The sequence below is a fragment of the Engystomops pustulosus genome, chromosome 7 (genome assembly GCF_040894005.1).
Source record: "Engystomops pustulosus chromosome 7, aEngPut4.maternal, whole genome shotgun sequence".
Lineage (NCBI taxonomy): Eukaryota > Metazoa > Chordata > Amphibia > Anura > Leptodactylidae > Engystomops > Engystomops pustulosus.
Genome location: NC_092417.1, coordinates 57,211,972 through 57,225,203, shown reverse-complemented (window position 1 = coordinate 57,225,203; position 13,232 = coordinate 57,211,972). Strand labels below are relative to the sequence as shown.

The 13,232-nt window shown below is 40.9% G+C and overlaps 1 protein-coding gene across 1 annotated transcript in view; it reads right to left on the bottom strand.

Annotated features, from left to right (window-relative positions):
* The window catches only part of LOC140069853 (cholesterol 24-hydroxylase-like), a 30,748-nt gene that overhangs the window by 4,552 nt on the left and 12,964 nt on the right, over positions 1–13,232 (bottom strand). The window contains exons 5-14 of the mRNA XM_072116042.1: positions 12,842–12,928; positions 12,447–12,585; positions 11,194–11,304; positions 10,826–10,982; positions 10,202–10,264; positions 8,505–8,577; positions 5,527–5,611; positions 5,321–5,431; positions 2,329–2,417; positions 1,055–1,121 (exon numbers count right to left, since the gene is read on the bottom strand). Of these exons, the coding sequence (XP_071972143.1) occupies positions 1,055–1,121; positions 2,329–2,417; positions 5,321–5,431; positions 5,527–5,611; positions 8,505–8,577; positions 10,202–10,264; positions 10,826–10,982; positions 11,194–11,304; positions 12,447–12,585; positions 12,842–12,928 (982 nt within the window). The remainder of the gene's footprint in view (positions 1–1,054; positions 1,122–2,328; positions 2,418–5,320; positions 5,432–5,526; positions 5,612–8,504; positions 8,578–10,201; positions 10,265–10,825; positions 10,983–11,193; positions 11,305–12,446; positions 12,586–12,841; positions 12,929–13,232) is intronic.

Below are 13,232 nucleotides of genomic sequence, written 5' to 3'. Positions count from 1 at the left end.
AACTTTGGACTGCGTTTCTTCTATTGCTATCAAGTAGGGACCCAGCAAGGACCTGTGGAGGCTTTGCACCCCTCCTAAGTGAGGAGTTTCTCTACACTGATAGATAGATAAAGTAGAAAGCGGGCAACACTCCGTGGTTCTAATTTCAAAATAAGAGGTGAACTTTATTGAAAAAGTGGTGACGTTTCAGTGTATAACACCTTCATCAAGCAACTAACAAGTGACCCACATTGAATATATATAGCAAAACATAGTAGGTGATTAGCATACAGATGCTTGTCTAAAAGTAACTGTGCAATATTGTGTAATTCATCATTGTACAAACATATGAAAAAGTATATCCAAAGGTAAAGTGCATCGATTTCAAATACATGTATATAACAATGTCATTATTCGCTGTCCGATTCTACAGTACAAAGTGTTATCATAAGGTGTACAAGTGCAAAGACAAGTGTGTAAAAAAGGGTTAAAATTATCCAAAAGGCTCTGGAGAGAAATCTCATGGTGAAAGCCTCAGGTCCACAGCTGATGTAATCTCAGCGTCTGTGGATCTAACCTGCACGTGTGCATTGGTGCCAAGAGGCTGCCAAGAAGCCATCTTGGAAAAGGGCAACCAAGCCCTCGATGTAGTGTTCACCATGTTAGTGGTCCTCTTTATTCCATATGAATGTTTCCACTGGTATTTTTCGGCAGGACAATTCTTGCCTTTTTGAAATAGTTTCCAAACAATGTCACTATAATTTGCCCACCTGGTTCCCAGGTCAATAGCCCGGGATCAGATAGGACAGGATACAATATGAAATATGCACATCTCAATGTCCCTCCATATTCCATCTGGTTTCCAGGCTAGAGGTGGCCCAACAACATACTATACAACAGCCCCCTGTTACTTTTCCCTAATAAACCTATCATTTCTCTAATATTGTTATATATACATATATTGTCAGTAGATACATTAGTTTTAATCGATTGTTGGTGCATAATTTATTTTGGCAATCAATATTATTTTTTTAATGGCTCACTTTGCCTTTCTAAAATTTTAGTATCCACAAACCTGTGAAAATACTTGTCCAATACATGTACGTGGTCCAAGAGAAAATGGAAAGTAGACGTTGGTCTGCCTGTACGTGTAAAACAAGATAAAGTTACGTCTCTTCCATTCCATTCTATCTAAACAGCATCCATCATAATAAACAATACAATAAAGACATTGGCCCATATATATATTATTGTGCTAGCGCCAATTTTGTGTCGTGGTTGCACTTTATCCAACACTTTAGAAAACTGTGCACCTAAAGGTGTGTGGTAGCGCTGAGTCCAAGTTTGTGCCACATTTATTGCGTTGCAACAGAATGAAACAAAGTCCACCAAGAAAAAACTGTGTCACAACCTGAAAGAGACCAGATTAACTAAGAGCATTTGACACTATTGGATTATCTGGAGTAAAGTGCACATTATTGGGAAAACTGCACTAAGGCAGATAGCACCAGTAAGGGCCAATAGGGAAATGTAAACCATGCACCCGCCGGATATATTGAGTGGCTCTGGCAGTGGCGTAACTTGCGGGGGTGCAGAGGTTGCGATTGCACCCGGCCCAGGAGGTTTAGGGGGCCCTTATGGTGTCACTTTCCCATATGAGAAGACTATTACTATGAACCATACATTACAGTCGGGGGCCTGGCACAGACTTTGCACTGGGGCCCATCAGCTTCTAGTTACGCCACTGGACTCTGGCATCATGATACACCTGACAGCCAGCAGCGCTGACAGACAGTTCTATGCCAAACTCTGCCTGGTGTAGAATTATGCCCCCTTATCGCCTCTGCATGTGGAGATGACAACAGCCTGGTGGTGCTCAAGGAATTGTGAATATTCAGGGCTTGATACCAAAGAAAACTGCCGCAAAAGCCTGGATAAATTTCCCTCTATATTTAGCATGTATGGTAAACGTCATTAAAAATATTGACAAAAAAACAATAGTGGAATTTTTATGCTTCTTCATGCTGCCTCCCAAAAACAAAAAAAGAGTGCAAAAACTAATATCAAATCCATAACAATATCAACAGAAACATCAACCTGAATCTCTGAGTATGGAAATATAATACATATTATAGGTCTCTATATTCAAAGATACAGCACCATATATGTTTCTAAAATAAATTATTAAATTAGCATTACATAAAAAATCTAAATTACATAAGAATAAAAATTCTGTAATCCATGTTTTTTTTTCACAAACCCTCATTTAGCTATAACTGAGGCTTTTAAATGCAGAATTTCAATCCAGGTGTCTTTGTTATAGGACTAAGCTATGGAAACCACACTTACTTGGGAGCATCAGGGTGGAATCTTTCAGGATTGAAGACCAAGGGATCTGGAAAATATTTTTCCATCCGACACATGATGTATGTGTTCAACTACAAAGAGAAGACATTACTGAATGAGAAAACCTTACACAGAGTATAGCTAAATAGACACGGTTGTTTTTATAAATGTAGAGTATCACAGCCCAAGTAATCCTCTATTACACCTCTGATCATTTTAAATTTAATAGTTGCCATTATTATTAGTGTAGTCACTAATGGTAAAACATCTGAAGTGTAAGAGAAAAGTTAAAAGCACACTTGCACACTGATGAGTGCATCCGGAAACAGGATCTGTTCTTATTTTTTCTCCTAATAGCTCAGTTTTTGAGAAACCGGTCTTTTAAAATCACTGTTTTTGCGTCTCATCCTTCCCCAGCCAGAGAGACGAAAGGAGGCGTGAATAATTAGCAGATGACGGTGCCAGAAAGGGCTTCTGTGAAATAGCCAGGAGCCCATGAGACTCATTTGCATATTTGAAAAAGACATTTTTTTTCTCAAACACTAAGCAATTAGTATCAAAAGGAAGAACGGATCCTGTCTCAGCAGGCACACATCAGCATGTAAGCGTGCTTGGTTTAGAAGCACTGCACCCATGTGTTTGATTTCCTTTAAAGATTATTTGTAGTGTTCTGTAAACTCACCCCTATTGTCTCCAGTTTCAAAGAATTGCATTAAAAAGTTGTAGACATAACAAGAGAAGTAGGCAAGGCATATAGAAAGTATAGGAAGTGATCATAAGCTGAAAAAAATATCAGGTTCAGAGGAGAACAAAAGGAATGGAATTATAAGAATACCAAGACAAGTTGTCAAATATGTTGTTATTCCGTTTGGGATAAAGACTGCTAAGGGTTGATCTAATTACAATGTGCAAATATATGAATGAACTTTCAAAAGTTCTTTTTTTGCTCTTTAATGTACATTCTCCTCCCTATCTTGGAATAAACCCAGAGGAGTTCGCAAAGGAATCGGCGCTCAAATAAAGAACGGAGTTTATGACTCTAAGAATTTATTAAAATAAAAAACCAGCGATGCGTTTCAGCTCAGTACATGAGCCTTCATCAGTACATGATGCCTGCTGAAGGCCCATGTACTGAGCCGAAACACGTCATTGGTTTTTTATTTTAATAAATTCTTAGAGCCATAAACTCCCTGGCTCTTCGGAAGATTCTTTATTTGAGCACTGGATTCCTTTCTGAACTCCTCTGGGTCTATTCCATTATCAAGGAAGAGGCAGAGGATCCCCAAATCCAGGTGTGAAATACTTGTTGCATTATTCCCAAGAAGACTCACAGTTGTACCAGCTCAAAAGCTGCTTCTACTCAATACTGGGTAAAGGGTCTGAATACTTATGACCATGTGATATTTCAGTTTTTAAAATAAATTAGCAAAAATATCTACATTTCTGTCACAATGGGGTGCAGAGAATTAATGAGCAGAAAAAAAACTTAATAAGCCAAAAAAAAAACAACCCTTTTTGATCTTGCCAATTGGCTGTAATGAAACAAAGAGTGAAAAATCCTTTACACTCTCCATACCCACTGTATACTAAAATACTTTGAAATAAAACTAGTTTTTACCATAATAATCAAGACTATCCACTCTGAAGCTAGGGTCAGGAAATAAGAGTTCTCTTTACAGAGACTGCCGATTGAGGCCGCCATGTAGGTGTGGAGTCTTATAGCCATGGATGCTCCACAAGGGGATTCTGGGAAAATATGCAAAGTTTTCCAGGATGGGATCAGGAAAACCACACCTCTTTTAGCCACCTTGTAAGGCAGCATAATTTCTGAAGCTGATCACATGTAATGGAATGATGAGGAAGTAGGAGATAGTTTGAATGAAGGAAAAGCCAGGGACTAGAAACTCATGGCATAAAGAAGAAAGTAAATTGACAAAATCCTCATCATGTTCAGGCTATGTACTGCCTCTGTGCAGCCTGAATTATATTTTACTCACAGATAAACCTGAACTGGAGCCTAAATTTCACGTATTTTAATGCAATGACTACATGACAAAATGGAGCCACTTCTTGTCTCTTCGACCAGTTATTTTTGCAGCTATTGTTTTAAATACTTAGAACTTACATATTCAGAAACAGAAATATTACTGAAGGGCAGTGTAGAAAAAATGATTCTCAATGCAGTACATACTACGAGCAGTTAAGAAAGGAAAAAAGACCTGACAGGAAACCATAAATTTAAAAAAGGATGTACTTTTTATTATAACTGTGCTTTGATATTGATATGACTATTACTCAGGTCACAGCATTTACTTCTACATAGAATGTTGGGAACACTATAATCATTTCCAGCATTCATTCAAAGACTAAAGAGATCTCTCCTCTGACTTATGTGGTCTCCTGGTTATGATTTCTGTACGTTGTTTCAGGCCTGGTAGTATATACAGTATTTTTCGGACTATAAGGTGCACCGGATTATAAGACGCACCTGATTATAAGGATGAATGACCAGCAGGTGGCACAGTTCAAGGCAGCTGTTGTCTGTAAGTACGGTTCATATATAAGGCACACTGGACTATAAGGCGCACCTTTGATTTCTGAACAATCAAAGGATTTTTTGTGCACCTAAGGCTATATTTACACTGCCGTGAGCCCGCCGCACCGTAGCACGGCGGGCACACGGCAGCGCGGGGAGAGGAGGAGGTGAGCGCCGCTCACCCCCGCCCCTCTCCATAGCAAGGTATGGCGCACAGCGCCGTAATGCGGGAAAAGATGGGACATGTCCTATCTTTTCCCGGGCTACGGTGCGGTACGGTGCCGCACGTGTGCTGCACCATACCGCTCCCGTACAAGGCCGTGAGCCCATAGAAGTGTATGGGGGACGTATATCGGCCGTATATACGTCGGCCGTATATACTTCCCCCATACATGTGTATGAATGTAGCCTTATAGTCCGAAAAATATGGTATTTCATTGGTAATGCCCCTCTCCTTACCATTACATGTGATCCTGGAGGAATCCTCACTCCTTCAATAACTTTCTCCTCTATTGAAGTCCTTGATGTTCCTGGTGCTGTTGGGTACAACCTCAAGGTTTCCTTTAAAACCTGAAAAAAAATTATTTTTGATCGCAGATTTATACAAATCTCTCCAAAACTCTGCAAATCTCCTATGCCTAGGAATAAAAAAAGTCTATAAATACCATAGAAAGATATTGTAGTTTCCCAAGATCTTCATACTCAATGTCTCTCTTGGAGCCAATAACTTCATCTACTTCAGCTTGTGCCCTAATAAATATATAAAAACAAAAACATATAAATAATAAAGTACAAACATATATAAATATTATGATGAAAAGTAATTCCCATAAATATGTGAATTTAATACAGGGACACTGTCACTAGATTTGTTTTCATTAAAATACTAGCCCCCTCAGGAAGGGTATGAAATAGCCTTCCCAAAGCTACATTTTTTATATGGAATCTCACAGTTTAAGTAAAACAAAAATCTCCTTCAATGTCATCTGAAAATTAGCAGAGTGGAGTCATATTTTTCCTGAGATGAGTCAAGTTTGGAAGCAGTGGAGTAACACTTCTGATCAGGGTCAGAATGGGGAGCCTAGGGCCCACAAGTGAAATTGATTATGGAGGACCATCTACTTCTACATGAAAATATTACCTGTATATTATTAGGACACGTTTACAGGATGTGTTTTCATTGCGTTTTGAGAGGCACAGAAAATGCATCAGGCAAAATGCATCCCAAGACACATCAGTATTAATGACAGCAAAAACACAGATGTATTTTTAGATGTGTTTTTTCCAATGTGTTTGCAATAAGTTTTAAAATGCAATGCAAACACACAGGGGCTCAGCATAAAAATCCCTATCATGGACCCTCTCATCTTCTTTTTATATTGTGTCCCCTTTCATTTGCAACACCCCTGCCAATGTGCAGGCAGAGGAGTGTTGCGAATAAGCCCCAGTCTGTGTCTCCCCCAGCAGGTGAGCCTGCACAATTCACCCCAGGGATTATACATTCCTATAGAGGTAATAGGCAGTGGTAGACCCTGCCCATACAGCAAGGGTTAACAGGGTATGTGTGTAGGAATTGTTAGCCAATTATGTTCCTCTTTGTAACTGGAGTGTGATTGGAGAGTTAGCCACCACCTGACCAGGTTAACAAAACCCCTGGACAGGGAGAGGCTAAAGGTCCTTGTACCAGAGAGCTCTCTGAGCACATGCTGCTAGCCCAAGCTCCCAAGGCCTCTTAGAACCCAACTCTCCTAGAGAGCAGATCTTCCAGAACAAATACTGAGAGAAAGAGAGGGTGTCTGTGCACTTCTAGCACAGACACACAGCAAAACCCAGGACAAGGTCTGCAGCCTCCACATCTGGACACAGCCTCCATCCCAGCATGTATCTACTACCAGGCTGGTGAATCTACTCCTGAGGATCACTCTCCATGACCACTCCAGTAGTCCGGAATCTCCAACAATCCGGCATCTGTTCTGAGATCATTTTGGTCCGTTGCCTGCAGTTGTTCCAATAAAGAACCGTGAGTTATTTTGCACAATGTTGCCTCAGTCTGATCACTGGATCACCACCATGGGCTCCCCATCCATTACCCAGGCACATATATTACAGACACTAAGGGGATGCCCCAGGGAGAACCTGTACCCAAGCCTCTCCCTCCATATTTCTTGCACATACCACCTGCTGGAGAAATGCCAGGCTGTAAGACAGCCCTCCGGTCCCCATACCAAGCACAGCGACATCAGCGTGCCTAGGCTGCAACCGCCAGTCTGATATTCTGGGCCACGGCTGCCTCCAGGCCCCAAGAAAAGGCCTGGTCCCGGTGGGGGATGTTGCACATCTACCCCTGATGTTGTGAGCTCTCATCTTCCCCTCATATTGTCGCCCTTCTCATCTCCCCCTCATTTTGTGACCTCTCATCTCCTCTTCATATTGTGGCCCCACATCCTCCCCTCATGTTATGGACCCTCTCATCTCCTTCTCATATTGTGCCCCATATCCTCCTCAAATTGTTGGCTCTTATCTTTCCTCATAATGTAGCCGCTCTCATCTCTCCCTTATATTGTGGGTCCCCTTTTGCCCCGTATTTTGGCCCCCTCTCATATGGTCCATATTTTGGTACCCTATCATACCCCAGTTCCCCAGCAGCTCTCTTCTTCTCATCTTTCTATGTGCTGTGATGCCAGCAGATGATGACATCATCACTCCACACCTGCCAGCATCACAGCTACAGCAGGGGAACTAAAAGGTGTCGGGTTCTATAGTACCTAGAAACAGGTTACATAGTTTTGGTGTCATATAAAGCATAAGAATCATCTTTCAGATCACATAAGACCAGATACGGGCAGTTAAAGAGATGAAATGTGATCTGAAAGATGAGATTCTTATCTTTAATATGTTCCTAAGTACTACAGAACTGTAGATAGGGTAATTTAAAGTGACACTCCCACTTGCAGCCACCAACTTTGACTCATCTCAGATAAAATATGACTCTTCTCTGCTCATTTTCATATGACTTTGAACTTATATAAGTTAACATGCAAGATTTCACATAAAAATGGGAATTCTTGAAAGAATACGTTATATCCTACCCAAAGGGGCTAGTAGATTAAAGTAGATAATCTACCAAATCTACAAAATCAAGCATGAAAAACCAGGGACACTTACTCATAGTTACGCACTGTGACTCTGGTTATCTGCTTATAGTTGTTATCCAAGGCCTCCTTCCTTCAAAAATCAACTTCAAAATTATGCCAATGAGTCTGAAGTGCTATGGGGGCATTACTAAAGCCCCTCTGTGCTCTGACTTTAAAGACTGTTAGACCGTGCAGGAGCACTTCCCCCCTCCCGCTGTATGCTGAAACTTCCACTGCTCTTCCTCTGTTCTTCCTCTTGGGGGAAGCTCTGAGAAGCAGGGGGAGGATAAGACAGGCTCATTACCATAATTTGAAAAGTTGATTTTAGAAGACTACCACTGTCATAGTGCCTGGATCTATAAGTAAGTGTCCAGGATTTATCATGTTTGTTTTTGATGGTAGATTTCCTTTAAAATAGTAAAATCTCATAAGCTACATCCACATCAAAATGTATTTTTTTTTTACATAGGACCATGTATTTACTGTAAATAATGTGAGAAAACACTTACCTAGCTAGTACCTCTGGGTGCCGCCCTAATTCCATGACAGCAAAGGATAACTGGTTTGCCGTTGTTTCTTGTCCTGAAAACCATTTATATATTAATATTTAATCTCTAGATAAAGGGGACCCTTGGACGCAGAGTGGCCTCGTGCCTACGCACTAGCTATAACCTGCAACAATAACTGGCATAGTTATAGTACAATTCTATGCCATACAAGACCTGGCATAGATATGCCCGTAGCATGTCGGACGCTAAATATATCAAGAGACAGTAGCCTCTAAATATTTCTGGCGTGACAGGAGGGGCAGAGTTTACATATTTGCATGATACATTCCCCCAAATAGTTATCTAGATAGTTAGATAGATCAATAGGTACTAAACAAAATAATGGCTTCACTCCAAAAATTGTGAAACAAAATCAGCAGACTTCATGAAAATTAAGCCTCAAACGTAGCACTGTGGAGTAAAGTCTGCTGATTTTGTTTCACAATTTTTGAAGTGGCGCCATTCTTTTTATTATTAACTATGCCACACAATGCAAGGGTTAAACCTGGTATTGTGAAGTTCAATCCCTCTCATTGCCATAGAACTTCTTAGGAGCCTGATATACTCTGCCTGTGAAAGAATATGTAATACTGGTGTCCAATTGAATGTGTTGTAATTTTGTAGTGAAAGGAGGGAGCTGGTTGGATAAGAGAGCTTGCCACCTCACAAGGGAGATTATAAAGACCCCTTGTGACTGGAAAAATCCAGTTCAGGGCAGAGGTCAGTCCTGAAGGAGAGTCCTACCTAAGGGAGTTCAGTACAGATATTCAAGAAAGCAGAAGCCTCTGTGGCACACTGAGTTGACACACTTGGCCCGTGAATGTACACCAGGCCCAAGCATTCATCCACCATCTGGAGTCTCTCCTAACCTGCTGAAGAAGAGGCCAACTATTTCCTCCAGCTTGAAGATAACTAACCAGGCTGAGAGGGCTCCTGATGAACCATATCCAACCAGCTGAAGTTTTCTGCTGTTGTGCCCATTGCCCAGCGTTGCCTCTGAGTGTATACCACCAAGGGCGTCCCATCCTCCATTACCAGGAATCCCTATCTACTCATGGGGACTGTCGCAGGGAAAAACCTTCAACCTTTTCCACTATTTTGTTGCACACACCACCTGCTAGAGACCTGCCAGGGTGTGGATGAGGCCTCAGTTCCTGATACCAAGTTCCTGACCACTATGAGCACAAGGTTGCACTAGCCAGCCACTCAGGTACTCAGGGTCCCGTCTTCCTCCTGCCCCGAAAAAGGCAGGAGGAAAAAGGGGATATTGCAACTACATAGAGCCAAGCCAGGTTGGCAGGCACCTGTACGTACACCTCTCTTCTTGTTGGCTTCGATCTTTTGTATTTAGATAGATAAGCCCAGAAAAGGCAAAACTCCAGAGTTTCAAAAAAGAAAATATGTGAACTTTATACTTTAAATTCATATCTCACTTTACCATGGAATAAAGTTAATCTATTTTCTTTTTTGAAACTCTAGAGTGCTGACTTTTCTGGGCTTATATTATAGGTTTGTTGCCAAGAACCATTTGGCTTAGCACCAATCCTTGTCACGCTGCTGTGCTGCTCTGGACTTCCAGATAGATAGATAGATAGATAGATAGATAGATAGATAGATAGATAGATAGACAGACAGATTTACTAGTGAGATTTACTAACCGGCAATGAAGAAGGTCACAAAATTATCTATTAAAACCTCCATAGTGCAACCATCTTCTGACTCTAAAAAGAAAATAGTATATTATAGGTAAACAGTATAATAAAAATCCCAGCTATCTGAGCCTTCATATAAAGTAGAGGAAAGCAGATGAATCAGAGAGAAGCAAGTGATCCTCTACCATGTTATAATAATAGTCACTTTTCTGAGTCTGAAAGGTGAGTGTGATAACATAAAAGAGGGAATTCTAGAGAGGATATTTCATACCCTATCTAATGGTGCTGTTAGGTTAGTGGAGTAAAAGCAGGTGACTGACTAGCGCAGCAAAATATGACAGATTAGACAATCCCTTTTGCATACCAAGTTTAAAAATGGTTCAAAACACTTAAAACATATGGTACAGAGCAGGTAACTGTATACAGTTTAGTCCTAAAAATTACATATTACTTGAAAAAAAGAAATGTTTTTGGACAAGATTAACATACTGTAAGGTAACTAAACAAAAGGCTATAGATTGACAATGTAAATAGTACAAAGGGAAACTGAATGTATTTGTCTAGAAAGGAATTTTACATTTTAGCAGCAGTATTCTAATTTCTGCATAATCAGCATTTTTGGAACCATACCTCCGCCTTTAAGGATCTGGGTGAGGATATCTTTAGGAGTTTCCTCTCCATCTTTGATCGCTTCAATCCTCCGCTCAACACATTCTTTGCCTGTTTTTCTCAGAAGCTCAATATTATTTTTCACATCTTTGATAAAGCTTTGTTTGAATGGATCAAACTATAAGGTAAGAAAATATCAATGGTGACCGAACCTATAACTTTACACTGTACAATAACTATTGAGCACCTATGTCTTTATCATGTAAAATAAAAAAAAAAATTAAAGATGGCCACTATCTGTCTGAATTGACTGAAAAGTGACATGCTGTGTGTGCCCAATATTAATAACAGAAAGAGTATTAATGTAATGCAATAAATGTAATACACACGTCTGACAATGGATCCCGTGCTTGAACCATTCCTTTCATAACTTTTGAAATAGTACGAGGAAATAGAGTTTGATCATCACGAACAGCAAAAAGCTCCATCCCAAAAGCAACCTAATAGGATGAGAACAGCACACAAATTAAGATCTGCTGAGATTCTACATGCCTTGAATTTTTTACCACAATCATATAATTCCAGATGCTTTTATATATATATATTCAAAATTCCAGCAGCACGTGCGCACGTGCTGTGGTGCCATGTTGACACCATTTCTGTCAGACCAAGGAGTGCATGTGGCCTGACAGGCTTCTGGGGTAGTGGACCCTCTGGACCACCGCGGGCGATGACACAAGCCAACACCTGGGACCCGAATCTAAGTGGCACCGAGCCCACCGCAAAGCAAGCTGGACTTGCTGCGGCAGGGTGCCACCAGGTCGCTCCACAGGTGCGACTTGTCTGTGGTAGTAGCCAAGGTCGAGGTACAAAGTCAGCAAGTCAATCTCGTGGTCAGGGACAGGCAGAAGGTCAAGACAGGCGTCAGAGGTTCAGGGTCAGAGACGGAGCAGGAGGTCAGGGCTGGCAGCGGAGGAGCGAAGTCAGGAACAGGTCCAGGGTCACAACGGGAGGTCAATATACACGGGTATAGATTACAGGAAATAGCTTTCTCTTAGGCATTGAGCGCATAGATCTGGCAGGGGATGCTGGGAATAGCCGGCTTTTAAGCAATATCCGGTACTTGCCAGCGCCAATCAGAGGTGCAATAGCACTTTAAACTCACGAGTGCCAGCGCACCCTAGGGGACGGGGACGCGCGCGCTGGGAAGCCGGACAAGGAGCAGGTGCGTGGAGAGGTTAGTGACATCAGGGAGAGTGGCCGCCGCGAAGAGGCGCAAGGGTGCGCCTACGACCTGAGATGTGGGTCGCTGGAGCACCCGTGACATGGCCATCTTCTATATACTCTATATTTGTATTATATTTCTGAATATTTTTCTTCATATACTGTAGAATATAGGATCTGCTGGTCAATAAAGCATTGCCCAACTGACTGCTAGTTTAGGAGGCCTACATGTATCCCACCATTTCGCAGAGAAAACAAGACCAAGAATTATAATTAAGGATGTACTCGTAAGTTACCTACTTAATTTAATTTAGGACCAGTTTTTTCAGTTACCAGGCATCTGATTTTAAGTGACATTAATACAAAAAACATAATGCAGTCACTAGTCCCATATTTTGTATGAATTGCTTAGATTTACCTTGGCAATGACATCCAATGTGAGTCTACTCATCATATCGTGCATTCCTACATTACTTTTCCAATTTGCCTTTTCTGACAGTTTATTCATCAGCTCCTCTGCTTTTTCGTTGAAAGTCCCCATTGATCCAATCAAAGAGCTGGAAAGAAAGGTGACACATACATAACACACGTGGTGCTTAGAGACATAAATCTGTATGTAAGTGATAACTGTGCATACATCTAGTGTGTTAATGCTGTATATGCCATCAATTCATTGCTCATCTAGTTTTTTCATGTCACATATACTATTTGATCACTTCTATTTGACACTATTACAGTAAGTTGTAATACAACCAACCTACTATACACAGACACTCATGAGCCTCAGCCTCATGAGGTATTACATTTACTTACATTTTGCTGAATGCTGGATCCATAATCCTCCTCTGTTTGTGCCAGTGTTCGTAATTCCGATCTGTCAATAAGCCATTTCCCATAAATCTAAAAGGAGAAAATTCAATAGAGAAGTAAGAAAAATCTAACATTAAAGAGGTATTCTGGGATTATGAACTTCTGATAAAAAAAACTCATAATGATATGAATAAATAAATACAACAAAACTCAGTGTTATTTTTCACTAAATGAAGATTATATAGTCTGCTTTTATGATTCATAAAATGTTATGGGCTTTCTAAAGTAGGTGGAGTTGTCTCCAAGATGGCCGCCATGTACAACTACAAGTCCCATGACCCTTCAGTTCTCAGTAACAGCTCCTCACTCTCATGCTCTACTCCCAGTGATGATC